Source organism: Chrysochloris asiatica, unplaced genomic scaffold (genome assembly GCF_000296735.1).
Source record: "Chrysochloris asiatica unplaced genomic scaffold, ChrAsi1.0 scaffold00055, whole genome shotgun sequence".
In the NCBI taxonomy this organism is placed as follows: Eukaryota; Metazoa; Chordata; class Mammalia; order Afrosoricida; family Chrysochloridae; genus Chrysochloris; species Chrysochloris asiatica.
In genome coordinates this window covers 18,037,865-18,054,307 of record NW_006408573.1, presented here as the reverse complement: position 1 = coordinate 18,054,307, position 16,443 = coordinate 18,037,865, and the positions used below count along the sequence as shown (strand labels likewise).

At 55.0% G+C, this 16,443-nt stretch overlaps 2 protein-coding genes across 2 annotated transcripts; both read left to right on the top strand.

Annotated features, from left to right (window-relative positions):
- The first annotated feature begins 650 nt into the window (after positions 1-650).
- Positions 651-3,672, top strand: RRAD (Ras-related associated with diabetes). Its single transcript, XM_006863594.1, has 4 exons — positions 651-1,014; positions 1,852-1,925; positions 2,040-2,244; positions 3,395-3,672. The coding sequence occupies exons 1-4, from the start codon at positions 651-653 to the stop codon at positions 3,670-3,672; spliced, it is 921 nt and encodes a 306-aa protein (XP_006863656.1).
- A 4,011-nt stretch (positions 3,673-7,683) lies between these two features.
- On the top strand, positions 7,684-15,927 carry CDH16 (cadherin 16, KSP-cadherin). The gene is made up of 17 exons (XM_006863637.1): positions 7,684-7,728; positions 7,961-8,044; positions 8,512-8,667; positions 8,738-8,876; positions 9,339-9,497; positions 10,258-10,454; positions 11,044-11,166; positions 11,336-11,486; positions 11,709-11,936; positions 12,017-12,093; positions 12,167-12,355; positions 12,443-12,684; positions 13,377-13,510; positions 14,267-14,509; positions 14,626-14,733; positions 15,008-15,124; positions 15,830-15,927. Exons 1-17 carry the CDS (start codon positions 7,684-7,686, stop codon positions 15,925-15,927), a joined length of 2,490 nt encoding a protein of 829 aa, XP_006863699.1.
- The last annotated feature ends 516 nt before the right edge of the window (positions 15,928-16,443 follow it).

Below are 16,443 nucleotides of genomic sequence, written 5' to 3'. Positions count from 1 at the left end.
CACACTCCCTTCCCACTTTCCTCTCTTCCCTCTTTCCCCCCTTCCCCACCCCACTCAGACCCAGACGTGGCGGAGGGGGGGCAGGGGGGGCGATTGTGTTCCCAGGCAGCTGTTCGCTTCTGGCCAGGGACGGGGGAGGGCGGGGTCCTGGTGGGTCCGAGGTCCTAGGAGGAGGGTGGGGATTCCCCTGGGCTGGGGGGACAGACACGTCAGCCCCCGTCAGCCCCCGCATCAGCGCGGACCGGGGGCGGGCGGAGGCTTAAATAGGCGGCGCTGGAGCCAGGATCCAGCGCGGTGGAGTAGCAGCGACGGCGGCAGCGGCGAGGGTCCGAGTGTCTGAATCTGGGAGTGCGAGCGGGATTTGTTCAAGTCCTGATCCTATCTGTTTGCGACCGAGTGAGTGTCCCGGTGGAGCGGGAAAAGGCTGGGGGGAGGCGATGGCTGCACCATATGGGTTGCGGATGGACGGTCCAGGTCAGGGTGCAAGGACCCTTAAGGATGAGAGCCAACTGCGTCCCCCACCCCCACACCGAGCATCTTACCTCACTCTGGGTTGGATGGGTGCATCCCTGGTCAGGCCTCCTACTCCACTGTCCCCGCGCCTTACGCGTCCATCCTGGTTCCTGGCCCTCCAGACAGGGTCGGACGCGATGACTTTGAATGGCGGCGGCAGCGGAGCTGGCGGGAGCCGCGGCGGGGGCCAGGAGCGCGAGCGCCGTCGGGGCAGCACACCCTGGGGCCCGGCGCCCCCTTTGCATCGCCGAAGCATGCCGGTGGACGAGCGCGATCTGCAGGCGGCGCTGGCTCCGGGCGCCCTGGCAACGGCGGGGACCCGGGTCCAGGGTCCAAGGCTAGATTGGCCCGAGGGCTCATCCGACTCCCTGAGCTCCGGGGGCAGCGACTCAGACGAGAGTGTGTACAAGGTGCTGCTGCTGGGGGCGCCTGGTGTGGGCAAGAGCGCCCTGGCCCGCATCTTCGGTGGTGTAGAAGAAGGACCAGAGGCCGAGGCCGCAGGTAAAGGACTGGGCAGCTTAGGGGAAGGAAGATCCCAGGGTCAGGAGTCATGAGGCTGAGGAGCTGGACTAAAAGTGACAAGCATGAGATTCCAAAGACACTTTCAGAATCATGCCTCTTCCCACCCATTCCACAGATTGGGAAAGTAAGGGATAAGGACCTCATAGCCTTTGATGTTGTTGTTAAATCGCTTCTGACCCATAGAGATCCTGTGTAAGATTTCTGAGGAGCCGGTGGTGAACTTGAACCGCCAGCCTTGCAGTTCAAACACACTGCAGTCCAGCGCATTAACCCCCAGCACCACACCTAGAGTAAAGGGTGGATTGCTCCCATGTGACCGCTCTTTGGGATGGGGGTAAGGATAGGGACAGTATTCCACCACCCCCTTAACCAGGGTCAACAAGAATTCAGTCAGAAGGAATTCCTAGGAGAGAAGGCCCAAAGGGATATGGCATTCTCCATTTAACTTAGGCCACTGTGGTCAGACCGCTGAGGGCCCAGGCAGCAGGAGGGTGGGAGCAGTGCAGCTCAAGACATTGTTAGCTTGAAGCTCCTGGAGAATGTCTTGGTGGAGGGCAGGCACACCATGTTCTCTATCTCTCACTTCCTGGCCCTGCCATTTCTCTCTACTCTCCTGGCCCTGCCATTTCTCTCTACTCACCCCATGGATTGCCCTGAATCAGAAGATACATGGAAACCATCTTTAAGTGTGTGGGGAGTGGAGGGGAGTGCTGGGGGAACTGAGGAGGAGCTAGGGGATGTGACCAAAACAGGGAGTCTGGCACTGGGGACTTTGAGCAGCCATCAAGTAACCTGACTACTGGCCTTCTGCTTTAGGGCACACGTATGATCGCTCCATCATGGTGGACGGAGAAGAGGCCTCCCTCTTGGTCTACGACATTTGGGAGCAGGTAGGATGCAGACGGAGACCCAGGGCAGGGCTGGGGGTTAGGGTTTGCTGGGAGTGACAGGCTTGTCGCTGGGGTGTGGGGACTGCTGGACAGGACTGTATGTATGTTCCTCAGGACGGGGGCCGCTGGCTGCCTGGCCACTGCATGGCCATGGGGGACGCATACGTCATTGTGTACTCTGTGACGGACAAGAGCAGCTTTGAGAAGGCCTCGGAACTTCGGGTTCAGCTGCGACGGGCGCGGCAGACAGACGACGTGCCCATCATCCTCGTGGGCAACAAGAGTGACCTGGTGCGCTCTCGTGAGGTCTCCGTGGATGGTGAGCAGGGAGGTGACTGCCAGTTGGACATGAAGGGAGAGCTTGAAGGGAGAGCTTGGCTTGTCCACGGTCCAGTCAGTCTTGGCTCAACTGGAGTCCCTGGGGACCAGGGACTAAAATTGTCCAGGAAGAAAGCCCCAGTGGCCACCAGTAGGATGTCCAAAGGCTGGACTGGGAAACGCCAAGTGTGACAAGGGAGATGGGTACTGCTGGGTGTTTGGGGCACCTCCGGGCCCTCCTCTGTTGTCCCCTTTGGTCCTGGTCTGACAGGTAATGAGTGAGGAGAATGTAGGGATTCAGACCAGGAGATCAGAGCCAGGGGTTCCAGGCCTGGGCCAGTCTCACAGTGTGCTTCCCCATTAGAAGACCCCTCCCATCTCGGGCTTGGCATCCTTCTCTGGGGCTCCAGGATCGAGCACCTCACAAACCCAGCAGTGACTTGTTGACATAGTCCCCTCTGTCCCCTATTTTACAGGGCCATTTATCATGAGACAACACCAAAGCAGAAAACAAGCAGTTCAAAAGAGTTCTCATTTGCCTGTGTTGGCCTCTGTAGCAGTCCTGTCTAAATAGATGTCGTTGTATGCTGTCTAGAGGATTCTTAGTAATCTTATATGATAGAGGAGAATTCTTCCATAGGGTTTCATAGGCTGTAATTTTTATGGAAAGGAGCGCTGGTAGTGCTGAAGGATAAGCACTGGACTGCTAATCACAAAGTCAGCAGTTCAAACCAACCAGCCACTCCATGGGAGAAACATGAGACTTTCTGCTTCTATAACGATCTATAACCTCAGAAACCCTAACAACAACTGCAGTCTTTATGGAAACAGACCACGAGCTTCTCCTGAGAAGCTGGATGAGTTCAAAATGCTGACCTTTTTGGTTAGCAGCCAAGTGCTTAACCATTGCACCACCTGTACTCCTTAATTAAGTAGAAAACATTAAACTATTTCAATAATTGAGTCTCCTTTTTGAAACCACCACCTTGTGAATTCCCTGAACATGTGCCTATTTGATGGCCCAACAGTGCCCAGGACCCTCAATTTGGGAGCTGGGGTCTCAGAGTTTCCAGTGGAGGATTCTAGGCGTGAGGTGATCCTCACCCATCCAACTTTTGTTCACCTCCCTTGTCTGTTTCCATGCACACCAGAGGGCCGGGCTTGTGCAGTGGTCTTCGACTGCAAGTTTATTGAGACGTCAGCCGCGCTGCACCACAACGTCCAGGCGCTGTTTGAGGGCATCGTTCGCCAGATACGCCTCCGCAGGGACAGCAAAGAGGCCAATGCTCGGCGGCAGGCAGGCACCCAGCGACGAGAGAGTCTTGGCAAGAAGGCAAAACGCTTCTTGGGCCGCATTGTAGCTCGCAACAGCCGCAAGATGGCCTTTCGGGCCAAGTCCAAGTCCTGTCATGACCTCTCGGTTCTCTAGGCCTCACAGCATTCATTGCAGTGGGCAGACAGATGGGCGGATTGGTGGGCCGGTCCAGCCAAGCCTCCCCAGGTGCCTTGGGGCTGACTCAGTCTCTTGGCCCCTCAGAACTGCCAGTCTGGCATCCCCCCACCTCACGGCCTTGGACACATGGTGCTGCCTGGGGCTTTGGCCCCTAGAGGCCGGTGAAGTGGGGCCCACAGAGAAGTGTGTGCAGGCCTGTATGCATACTGAGGCAGAAGGCTGAGCCCAGCCTGTGGGGTAGCCTCTCTTCTGGCCTGGGTAGGAGCAGTCCTGTGTGTGGGAACCAACTATGACTTCTCCCCTTGTCCACACCTGTGGTGTGCACTTCCAGGAGGGAGGCTGTTCAGAGTGGTGGCTATTTGTTTACATGCAATTTTTTTGTAATAAAGACTATTTCCTGATAGATCAGTACTATTGACTCTGTGTTTCCACCCATCTGGGGGCTGCATTAGCTGAAAAGGCTCCCAAGATGAGGGATGAGAGCTTGCTGTCCATCCTCACCCACACGACCCATGTGTGGCTTTGTCCTAATATTTGGGCCCAGGCTTGGCAGCTAGGGCAAAGGGCGCAGTGTGTGAGCAAGGCTTGGTTGAGGGTGGAAACAACAGGAGGAGACACAAAGCCCTCCTGGCCCCTGCTATCCAGGTCCTTTACCTTCTGCCCTGGGGCCTGGCACTGCCCAGCTGATGGAGGGTTCCAGTCACCCCCTGCACACAAGGGAAACTAACATCCTGACTCCTGCTTCAGTTCTGCTTCTCATCTCACAGCCAGACAAGCTTACAAACAAGTGTCCCTGCCCTGCTCCCTCTTGGGGGTCTGGGGATCAGCTGAGGTAGGGTGGCTATGGAAGATTTCTTCGGAGACTTTCCAGCTGGGGAGGGACTTGGCTGATTGGCCTAAGTGTGAGACTGAGGGAGGCATGCAAAGACCAACTTGACTCAAGATGGCTCCACCACCTTCTGGCTGGGGCTAGGCTAGCAGGGGGCTTTGCTGTTCTTTTCACAGTGAAAGGCCCATGGTACCAAAACATCCATGCTCAGTACTAACTAATTGGATCCTGGCAGACACTGCCCTGCCTGAAGTCTTGTGTTTGTGTAGGAACGTGAGCATATATGGACTTGTAGAGCCATACTTCTCTCCCCTACATCCTGACTTCAAGGTCCCCTCACCCTTCTTAGCACAGCATGCTTACCAGGACTTTATCTACATGGGTTCAGGAATGAGCATACCCTTTGGTGATGGCAGATAGGAACTGAAACACTTGCCTGAGCTTCCACAGGTAGGCAATGTCTGAGTGAGGTCTGATGAGATCTTCTCATCTCCAAAGCCTGGAGCAGCAAGGTGGGCGACACTTATGAGAAGGTTCCAGCCAGGGTCCACACATGCCTTCAATTTATTCATCCTATACACTGGCAGCCTTCACAACCAGATTAGAAACTTGATTACAACTTTTTCAAAGGCAGGAGGCAGTATAAGGGCCCCTCCTCAATGTGTGTATGTGTGTATATGTGTGTGTGTGTGATTCCTCTGAGACTAACCCACAAGCCCCCCAGGGAAGTGTTAACTGCCAAAACTGCTGCTGCTGGTCACCAGAGATCCCATACCATACCTTGAGGCTTGGACGGCATGGTTTCCTTAGAGTAGGTGCTGGTCAAGAGGACTGAAGAGGAACCCAGGCCTTCCTGGCTCTGCCTCTTACTAGTCATATGACCTTGAGCAAGCCACTCAGTCTCTCTGAGCCCCAGGGTGTGACATGAGGATGCCCCATCAAAGTGGAGTGAGTGAAATAATGAAGATAAATGCTCAGAGCAGTGTCTGCCGCAACACCAGGGCCACAGCCCTCTTAATATTTCCCCACCATGGCAATGAGACTGGGGTGCCCAAGTGATCCTAAGCTTGTGACAGACAAGGCTGGGGCAGTTGAGCTTCTAGCCAAAGAAAGACTAGCCAGATGTGCAGCTGGAAGGATTTGAGACCACGGGAAGCTCGGAGGACAGGGAGGGATCGGAGGCATCTCTGACTTCCTGCTCTCCTCCCTCCCCTCCAGTTCCCAGGCCCCAGAAGCTCTTCCTGGCTCTGCTTGGCTGCCCTCATGGGGGGAAGGGCCTCTGGTCAGCCCTGTAACTCCCTCAAGGTCACCTGGGCTAGCTCAAACTTTTCTTTCCTTCTTACATGCACGAGACAGTCCATTGTTTCAACCCTGTCCAGGCCCAAGGTCTACTGTGAGCATTTATGATGACTTGGAGGAGTTTATAGATCACTGTTCCACTGGTCCCACCAGTGCAGGTGCTGCCAGGGCATGGTGATAGCCAGGTCATTGCTGGGTGAAGTCCTGTCCTGGAGGGGCTCCCATTCTGATGAAGGAGAGAGACAATAATCGCCTAGTGCCCCTCTGTGCGCTGATAGGAACTACACATGGCAGAGAAGGAAGAATGCTTGCCGAGAAGGCTCCACAGCCAGCCTGGGAGCTCAGAGAAGGTGGCCTGGAGAAGGGAATATTTGAATGGAGTATTAGAGCAAGAACAGGTGCTCAGGAGACAGATGAAGGAGTGGGAAGGGAACTATAGGATAAAGGAACAGAGAGGGCGTGTAGCTACAGACACTGTCATAAGGTGAGGGGAAGGGAAATAGGGCCATGTCTGGAACCACAGAAAAAGAATTAGTGTCCAATCCACAGGCCCACAGAATACCTGCTGGGCTGTGTCTGGTGGAGAGACTGCCCAGCCCGATGATCTCCCACCTCCTGGGGCTGGCAGTCACGGATGCTGAGCACCCTCACTGGCTTTCCAGAGTCAATGAATAACTGCTCCCAGCATGCTACTGTGGGCCCAGTGGCGTTTTCCACTCTGTGTAAGTGTGGCCGGACCGCCTACCTGCAAGTGTCCGCCCTGCCCTACCCCATCCGGCCTGGCCTGGCCAGAGGCTCCCTGGAGAAGAAGCCCCTTCACCTGGCAGCTGGACCTGGAGCCAGCCTTAGGCACTAGTGGGTGAGGGTCTGGAAACAAAGGGATGGCCAAGGCAAGGGCTGGGGTGGTAGTGGTGGTGAGGGAAAACTAAGGTGGATAAAAACAGCAGCTTAGAGAAACACTGCTCCATCATCCTGCTGTTCTGGGGAATCCTTCCCTGAGATCCAGAGTGGCTGTTGATGCTGTGTCCAGCCCTGTGCCGAGCGCTGGGAAATGCTGAAGGGGGTGGTCTTGTGGCCAGTAGGCAGTGTCTGCCGGCAACTGGGGGAGTTCAAACAGGCCTGGCGACCCTGAGCAGAATCCTCTGTTCTGTTCCAGGAGGAACCTTCTGTGGTCAAGGCCTCAGTGACCTTGGCCAGGCCCTGCCCCTCCTTTCAGCAACATGAGGGGACAGCAGGAAGTGATCCTTAGAATTGTCAGGGTCTTTCCAACTTTGAACTTTTATAATTCTTCGGGTCTGCTGGGAAATGATGACTTTGGGATCTGAGAGTTGGGGGCGCTATGATAGGAAGGAGACAAAGGTCAGGAGGTGAAACTCCCTTTCCGGGGAACAAAGTCGAAAGGCAAAGTGGTTGGACCTGGGGTCTGGGTGGGCCTGGCCAAGAGTTGGACTCTATTCTACAGCCCAAGGGAAGCTTCAGGCCCTTTGTGGGAGAGAAAGGCACCCAGTCTGAAATGAGATTCCTCTGGCTGTGTGTACAGGATGGATTGAGGCAGAAGACAAGAGACGGGGTGGGTGGGAGACAGTGTGCTCATTGCTGGGTGGGAAGAGGCAGATCTGAGAACTGCTAGGGCAGAGGAGAAGGGGAAGGGGCAAGAAGAAACCTGACTGCCTATCAGTGACCAGGGAGGAGGAAGGATCAGTTGGGAATGTTGTACCCGCTGGGCTTGGGGAAGCATCGCCTGGTGCTGAGTAGGGATGAGAGGGCAGAGATGCCTTGGGGGCTGGTAATGAGAGAGCCTCCTCCCTAGTAAACTGGTTTGTATCTGTACCACCATGTCCCTCAGGTCTGTCCTCACCATGGACCCTTCCTGGCTGTGGCTGCTCTTCCTCTCTGTCCCCCAGGTGAGCTGGGCCCCACCCACCTCCTTCAGGATTGACACCCAGGCTCCCACTCCACCTTGACCAGATGCACTGACCACAGGGGACAGGGAGAATGCCAAAGTTGGTTTATTGAGGGATCAGGGGGTCAAGGGCCAGAGAGTGTGACCAAGCCCAGGGAAGGGGTAGAAATCCCCTTGCCTTGTGAGACCCCCAGCGCCTAGCCTCTGGTGCTAAGGTGTGGATTTTCCCTCAGGTTCTTCTCGAGGCCCAGCCTGCAGAGTTGCATGTGGAAGTCCCGGAAAACTATGGTGGGAATTTTCCTTTGTACCTTGCCAAGGTAAGTCTGAGAGCAGCAACTTTCCTCCTCTCTAAAACCCTGCTCTCCAGAGAATGTGCTTAACAGTGCCATGACGTTTACGATTTTAATCCCGGAAAAGTGGAGCTTGAAGTTAAAGATTAAAATATTTCTTAGAAAGAAGGCCAGGGAATACTAAGTACCATCATTCACAGAGGACAAACCTCTGGCTCTGGACCTCAGCCCTCTACTGGCTGTGGAACCAAAGGCAAGTGTCAGTCCTCTCTGAGTCTCACTTTCCCCACATGTGGTGTGGAGCTGTGGATTGCAAGATCGGTTTGAACCACAAAGTCGCTGGTTCAAACTTACCAGCTGCTCCTTAGAAACCCTATACAGGGTTACTATGAGTAGGAATGGATTCGATGGCACTTAACAACAACAACAATGAAAATGGGGCCATTGGGCATGGGGCTGGCATGCCCTGGACTTGGCCCCAACTCTCCCACCAGTTGCCACTGCCCCGTGAGAAGACCGAGGGTCAATTTATGCTGTTGGCAGACTCGGGCATGGTAACTGAGGGCCCCTTTGCTGTGGATTCAGAGTCTGGCTTCTTGCTGGTGACCAGGGCCCTGGACCGAGAGGAACAAACAGAATACCGGCTGCAGGTATGGCTGGGCCATGTGTAGGGGACATCAGTGAATGCAGGGCTGGACACTGACTACCTTTCCATGCCAGGTGACCCTGGAGACAGAGGATGGACATGTCCTGTGGGGTCCACAGCCTGTGCTTGTGCATGTGAAGGATGAGAATGACCAGGTGCCCCATTTTTCCCAGACCACGTATAGGGCTCAGCTGAGCCAGGGCACCAGGCCTGGTGAGTAAGTAGAGCAACTAGAACACAGCAGGGTTAGGTGGATTCTGAGGGGAGCAAAGAGATGCCCTCTCTCACTTCCAACCCAATCTTGCTGCCCTCTATCCTGCAGGTGTGGTGCTGTGGGTTAATGCGCTAGGCTACAAAGTTGGTTTGAACCACAAAGTTGATGGTTCAAGCTCACCAGCCCTTTCTTAGAAATCCTAGACAGGGTCACTATGAGTCCAAACTGACTTTACGACACTTAACAACAACAACCCTGCTAAGGGTCCTCAAGTGGGTCCCATCCACTCTTGGCCTTAGTTTGCTCATCTGTGAAGTGGGCTTGAAAAGTCCTGGCTCACCTCCAGAGTCCTGACATGCTGGATATGAAAGAAGGGAACAATGAAAAAGAGAGGGAAGCAAGAGAGGGGGCCTCTCCCCATTCCCTCCATCTCTTATGGTTCACCCTCCTCCAAATACCAGGTGTTCCCTTCCTCTTCCTTGAGGCTTTTGATGGGGATGAGCCAGGCACAGCCAATTCAGATCTACGATTCCACATCCTGAGTCAGACTCCAACCCAGCCTTCTCCAAACATGTTCCAACTGGAGCCCCAGCTGGGGACTCTGGCCCTCAGCCCCATAGGTGAGTCTAAATGTGATGGAGAGGGAGGGTCAGGAGAGCTGGAGAAGGTGGCATCTGAACTAGAACAGGGTGGGTCAGAATTTAAGAGACAAAGGAGAAGGAAAGTGCATTCTAGGTGGAGAGAGAAGCAAGGAAAAGGTTTGGTGTAAATGGAATACCTCAACCCTATGTTCTGGAGACTGGGACCTGAGGGACCAGAATAGAAGAGGTCTTAATGATTATAGCCTTGGAGTCTGCCGGTGGATCTGGGAATTTAGACCAAAGCCAATCTTACATCCACCCATCCAGCCACCCATTTTCTTATTCATCACCCAATCACCCATGCACTTCAGCTATCTATCCTGTCATCCATCCAAACTCTTACCCATTCACCCACCCAACCCCCTATCCATCTACTTAGCTACCAATCCATTCATCCAACCTGTCCATCCATGCCCCAACTCCATCCTGGTCATCACTGTCTACCCATATGGAAATGGCGTTACACACTGCCCAATCCTGATTTGATGTTCTCAATGGTGCTAAAAGCTCTTCTTCTCATAATCATTGCAGTGAAACAATGAGTGTAAAATTGATGTTCCCCCATGTAAACTATCACTCAATTCACAATAAAGAAAAAAAAGTTCTTTTCATCCGTTAGCCAAAAGAGTATACTGAATACCTGCCATGTGTCAAGCTTTGTATTTGGTACTGTGATGAAAAGATGCCCTAGCCACTGCTCCCTGGCTCCCTGCTCTGCTGACCACCCTACCCCTCCTAGGAAGCTCCAGTCTAGACCTTGCCCTGGAGTGGCCCTACCAGCTGCTGGTACAGGTCAAGGACATGGGTGACCAGGCCTCAGGTCACCAGGCCACAGCCACCATAGATGTCTCCGTAGTAGAGAACACCTGGGTGCCCCTAGCGCCCATCCATCTGGCAGAGAATCTCAAAGTCCCATACCCGCACCTCATTTCCCAGGTGAGTAAGTGGCTGTCAGCAGCTAAAACATTCTCATGGAAGGTCAAGTTGGGCTTGAGATTCATGAAGACCTGGAATCCGGGGCCCAACTCGACCCTGGTTCCTTCCCATCTATGTTCCTCTCTCAACTATTCCCATCAGTTCCCACCATGGAGTGGGGCAGTCAAGGGCCTGGGACAGAGCCACAGTCCGTCTCCTGCTATCCTCTGACAAGCACTGCTTTTTGCTCTGGCCTCCTGAGCTTGCTTGAGGCTTCTTAGAACGGCTGCCACCTCCTGTTGTGATAGGGATTGCCACTCAGGCCAGGAATGTCTCAGGCCTCTTGTAGGAATGCCCTGGGGTCAGGCCCAGTCTGAGAGGGTAGAAAACGAAGTAACCTAGTCATTCTGGCATTTTAGGCAGCGTTATCATGGAGTTTCCACAATAACAAATGTCTCCAAACAGAAGGACCCCACCCAGACCCAGGGAGGGTAGGGACTTGCCTGGGGTCACACTGGCTCCCTACCCAGGAGGTAGTTGGGGCACAGGGCTGACATGGACTGCTCCTACCTCTTGACCTGGGGTGCCCTCATTTTGTGTCTCCTTCCAGGTACACTGGAGTGGGAGTAATGTGCACTACTATCTGGAGAGCCTGACTCCAGGCCCCTTTGATATTAACACAGAAGGGAAAGTCTATGTGACCAAGGAGCTAGACCGAGAAGCTCAGGCTGAGGTGAGGTGAGAGGGAAGCCAGGGTAGTAGACTGGGGGCTGCTTTGTTATTATTGGGTTGGCTTCTGGGATGGCATGTCCCCCACAGACCCTGAGGCAGTGGGAACTCAGATCCTGGTCATGCTAGATTGTCCTAGATCCTTACCTGAAGCCCCTCACTGCCTTCTATAGTACCTACTCCAGTTTGGGGCTCAGAATACCCATGGAAAGGACTATGCAGAACCTCTGAAGCTGCAGGTAGTGGTGATCGATGAGAATGACAACGCACCTGTCTGCCCCCCACGTGGTCCCCCAATCAGCATCCCTGAGCTCAGTCCCCCAGGTGAGCTGTGGGCCTTGATGGGGATGGGAAGAGAGGTGAAGTTCCTATGAACCCAACCATCCTGTCTGTCTCTTTTCTCCTTGAGCAAGGCTCAGCCTCAGTCACCCAGATCAATGTTCCAACCCCAGGACACTCACACAAGCTCAGGTTCCACCCAGCATAGAAGAGAAGTGGGCCTCTGGGCTGGACCACAGTTCCACATAGATGAGTGCTCTCTTGCAGGCACAGAGGTGACCAGACTGTCAGCAGTGGATGCAGATGCCCCTGGCTCCCCTAACTCCCTCGTTGTGTATCAGCTGCTGAGTCCTGAGTCTGAGGAGGGGGTGGAAGGGAGAGCCTTTGAGCTGGACCCCACCTCAGGTGTCGTGACACTGGGGGCTGCCCCATTCCAAGCTGGTCAGAGCATCCTGCTTTCAGTGCTTGCTGCTGACCTGGCAGGAGAAGAGGGAGGTAAGTACCCTGATGATGACCCGGCCCCCCTGCCCTCCATTCTTGTCTTGGCCTTCCCAACATGTCCTCCCCCACCCCAGGCCTCAGCAGCACATGTGAAGTCACTGTCTTGATCAAGGACATCAATGACCACGCCCCTGAGTTCACCACCTCCCAGGTAAATAGGAGCAGGGCACAAGACCTTGGGAAGAGAGCTGATAGGGGCTTATGACCTCTCCCCATCTCTCCAGATCGGGCCCATAAGCCTCCCTGAAGATGCAGAGCCCGGGACTCTGGTGGCCACACTTAGGGCCACTGATGCTGACATTGAGCCTAACTTCCGCCTCATGGACTTTGCCATTGAGGCAGGCAATGTGGAGAGGACCTTTGATCTCGAATGGAAGCCAGACAGTGGTCATGCTCAACTCTGGCTCCGAAAGGTGAGGGGTTGATGGGTGTGTGGGGTGGTGGACACACACATACACACACACATGCCCGCACTATGACCCAGGCCCTACTGATTCCAGAATCTCAGCTATGAGGCAGCTACAAGCTACAAGTTGGTGGTGGTGGTGCAGAGTGTAATGGATCTGGTAGGGCCAGATCCCGGCCCAGGATCCTCAGCCACAGTGACTGTGCTGGTGGAGAAGGTGGTGTCACCCCCCAAACTGGACCAGGAGAGCTACGAGGCCAGTGTGGGGGTCAGCACCCCAGCTGGTTCCCTCCTACTGACCATCCATCCTTCAGACCCCAACAGCAGCCCCCTCAGGTGAGCTAACAGGCCAACCTCTTACCTGGGGTCCTTCTGTTTGGAGGTACTTGTTACTATGGAAATTCTGGGGTGATACTCCCTTGCTCCTTAGGGATGGTCCCAGGACCTCAGTCACATTATTTAGGACTAGAATATTCCTTAAACCATGGTTAATGCTAAAGTAGTAACTCCTGGTAGTTTCAGGGCTGGGTGGGCTGGGTGGGGTTTGGGGGTGGCTATTTGAACTCCATGGGAACACAGATTATACCTCCCCATGCTCTCCTGGCTCAGACCCTCCCCTAGGCTTCCATCCAGATTGCAACATAGACAAGGCTGCTTCCAGACTCTGTGCCCACCCAGGCAGCTTTGAGGGGTGCCCTGGAACCATAGAGCACAATGTTCCAGGCTCTAGTAGTGAGAGGCCCACTGTACCCATGGTCCAAGCCCCTCAACAAAATCAGGCTCTGTCCTCCCTGGTTTGGAGCTGTTTGTCAGCCCTGCAGACATGCCTGCCCTCTCTGTCCTGATTCAATCACCTTCCAGTCCCTGCAGCAGGGGCGAGGGTCTGGGAACCTGACCACTGCTGTCACCCTTGAGCCACAGAGAGGCTGTAGAAGTTGGGCAGGTCACACATCCCTGGGGGTCTCTACACAAGACCCCAAATGTGGTCCCAGCTCCCCACTCCCCCTTCCACCTTCTCTGGGCTGCAGGTTCTCTCTGGTGAATGACTCAGAGGGCTGGCTCTGCATCAAGGAGAGTTCCGGGGAGGTGTACACAGCTCGGTCCCTGCAGGGTGCCCAGCCCGGGGCCACGTACACTGTCCTCGTGGAGGTCCAGAACGCAGGTATGGTCCGGTAGTGAGGGGAGCTTATGGGAGGGAGAGCAAGCCTCAGACAGGAAGACTTTTCAGGCATCCACCAAGCCCCAGGCAGGAGGGTGGAGCAAGGAGAAGGCCTACGGTGACCCTTAGGATGGTCTACACCAAGGTGGGTAGGCCTGTCCTCTGCTTCCCCTCCCAGACCAGTTCCTTAGCTTGGCATTAGAAATCCCCACCCCTACCCCTGTCCTTTAGCTCCTGGAGGGCTTCTCAGGGTATCTGACTTCAGGGGCAGAGGGTATGGGACTAGAGAAAGAGAGCACAGGGCTGAGGAGGTAGGAGTCAGGCTGGGTTGGGTGCCGGGAGGCAAGCCTGAATGGGACACTGAGGCCAGGTGTGAGCACACTCGTGGCAGAACGCTGAGCTGGCCATAGGTGAGCATGTCAGGAATCGACTTCAACTCTGCCCTGGGCTGTCCTGTGGTACAAGACATTCCCACCTGGTCCACCCTGGCATCAGTGGCAGGGGCAGAGGGTGGTGGTGAGGGCAGGTTTGGCAGCCAGAAAGGTGCAGTGAGCCTGGCAGCTGTTTGGATAGGAAAGAGGGCAGTGCATTGTGGGAAAGAGGATATGGAGTGATGGTGGGCATGGAAAGAGGGCAGAGTGGAGGGGGCATATGGTGAGAGGAAGGTCAGCAGGGAGCAGGGGGACTTGTCCAGGAACTCCAGAGTTCACCCTCACCCCCACCCTGGCCTGGACCTGCGTACTTTTGCCTCCTCTGTAGATGAGCCAGGACTGAGCTCCTCTGTGACCCTGGTGCTCCGCTTCCTGAAAGCATGGCCAACCCCCGCCCTGCCTCCAGCCCCTGTTCCTGTCCGACACCTCTGCACACCCCGCCAGAATCACGGCGTCGTCATCAGTGGAGCCAGAGGAGTCCCTGACCCGGCCAGTGGGCAGGGTCCCTACAGCTTTGCCCTTGGCTCCAATCCCACAGTGCAGCGGGATTGGCGCCTCCAGGCCCTCAATGGTGTGTAAGGGGAGAGAGTGACACTTGGAAGTGAGATGCTCTTCCACTGTGATGGTGGGACTGAGCTCCTGCCATCCTGGGTAGAGGCTCTGCTCACCCGCCTATCCCCTTGACAGGTTCCCATGCCTACCTCACCCTGGCCCTGCACTGGGTAGAACCACAGGAACATGTCGTCCCTATAGTTGTCACCCACAATGACCAGATGTGGAAACTACTGGTTCGAGGTGAGGCCAGGGCCCAGGAGCAGCCACAGTGGGCAGCCTGGGGTTCCTGGGGAGGCTAAGTGGTACCATGCAGGAGAAGGGGGCTGGGTTCACACAGACAGCATATGCCTGTGCACACCTGAGCATTTCTGGCTAGGCACGCACACACACACACCTCTGTGCATGCAGGCATCTGCACGGAAAAGCATACTTACCAGCCAGTGGGCTAGACTGGGGAATCCTAGTAGTTGGTGGGCCCTCCCTACCTCCCTGTACTTCTCTCCCTGCCTCTCAGTGGTCGTGTGCCGGTGCACCGTGGAGGGTCAGTGCCTACGCAAGGTGGGCCGCATGAAGGGCATGCCAACGAAGCTGTCTGCAGTGGGCACCCTCGTGGGTACCCTGGCAGTGATAGGTAATGGAAGCTAAGCTCCTATGGGGGGAGCCTGTGGATGGGCGGAGCCACGGACTTCACTAATCAGTGCCCCCAATCTCCTGGCCCTCCAGACTGTTGGTCCCTTTTGTCATAGTCATTATCATTGATAACCACACTTACTATTGCTACAATATGACCCATTTACTGTGGGTCACGCCCTGTGCCAAGCATGGATTATCTCATTGATTCCTCTCCACAACTCTATGAAGTAGAACCTGGCATCTCCCCATTTTCCAGATGACCTCACTGAGGTTCAGAGAGGTTAAGTAACTTGTCCAAGGTTACACAGCCAGGGTGTGGCATAGCCCAGGCCATTCTAGCCTGATTCCTCAGCCACACTTCTCAGCTCCCCCTAACCGGATGGGAAGGTTCCTTGTGGGTCCTAGCACTGAGCTATAATGTGACTTTCTCTCCAAGGTCCAGGGAACAACTCAATGGCTCCCAGAGGATCCCCACCAAACTTGTCCCTCAGAGAAGGGGAGAACTGAAGGCTGGAGGCCTAGTGAGGGCCGGGTAGGCCAGGCAGTCAGGCTTATTCAGGCCTGGGGACCACAGTGTCACCTAGTTCAACCTTGGAGACTATGCCTAGGAAACTATGCCACATTATGAAACCAGAAGTCCCTACTAACAGACAAGTTCCACTACCTCTTCTGAGGGCTGATGTGTCTCTCTTGGACCTGTCAGGTTTCCTCCTCATCCTCATCTTCACCCACTTGGCCTTGTCGAGGAAGAAGGACCTGGACCAGCCAGCAGACAGTGTGCCCATGAAGTCAGTGGTCTGAACAGTTCTGGCAGCCACTGCTCCATCAAAATCCACTGCAGGGGTGTGGGGAGGTGGCATCCCAGAAACAACCAGAGCCAGGACAGAGTAGACACCCCTCCACCTGTCCTGGGGTGAAGTCATCAATGCTCACCAGGCGTGGACACAGAGCCTGGACCTGGCCATTATAGGCTGCCTGTGGGAGCGAATGCTCTAAGTGGCGGCATGTTAAAGTGGTGGATAATAAAGTCTCAGGAAGCTGAACAAGAGCCCCACAGGACTACTATGCTTGTATCTGTGTGTGTGTGTGTGCATGCATGTGTGAGTGTGCACACAACTGACATTCATCCCTTCTCCTCCTGCTCTTCTGAAAGGAATGGGGGCTCAGGGGACAAGCCTGAGATCCCCTGTGGTGAAGGTCTCTTGGAGCTTGAGCAAGAGGGGACATCTTCACTGGCATCCAGAGCCCACTGGTCACCTTGTCCAGGTGATGGATGAGGAGGGGAATCCTGGTGAGGGCCATTTCTGTGTTTCCTAG

What these genes read in the sequence shown, in the direction of transcription:
- RRAD (XM_006863594.1), top strand. Translation starts at nt 651, where the DNA reads ATGACTTTGAATGGCGGCGGCAGCGGAGCTGGCGGGAGCCGCGGCGGG. An exon ending in ACCAGAGGCCGAGGCCGCAG is followed by an intron (nt 1,015 to 1,851) that starts GTAAAGGACTGG and finishes CTTCTGCTTTAG; the next exon opens with GGCACACGTATGATCGCTCC. An exon ending in TCGTGAGGTCTCCGTGGATG is followed by an intron (nt 2,245 to 3,394) that starts GTGAGCAGGGAG and finishes CATGCACACCAG; the next exon opens with AGGGCCGGGCTTGTGCAGTG.
- CDH16 (XM_006863637.1), top strand. Translation starts at nt 7,684, where the DNA reads ATGGACCCTTCCTGGCTGTGGCTGCTCTTCCTCTCTGTCCCCCAG. An exon ending in TCTGGCCCTCAGCCCCATAG is followed by an intron (nt 9,498 to 10,257) that starts GTGAGTCTAAAT and finishes TACCCCTCCTAG; the next exon opens with GAAGCTCCAGTCTAGACCTT. An exon ending in CCTGGCAGGAGAAGAGGGAG is followed by an intron (nt 11,937 to 12,016) that starts GTAAGTACCCTG and finishes CCCCCACCCCAG; the next exon opens with GCCTCAGCAGCACATGTGAA.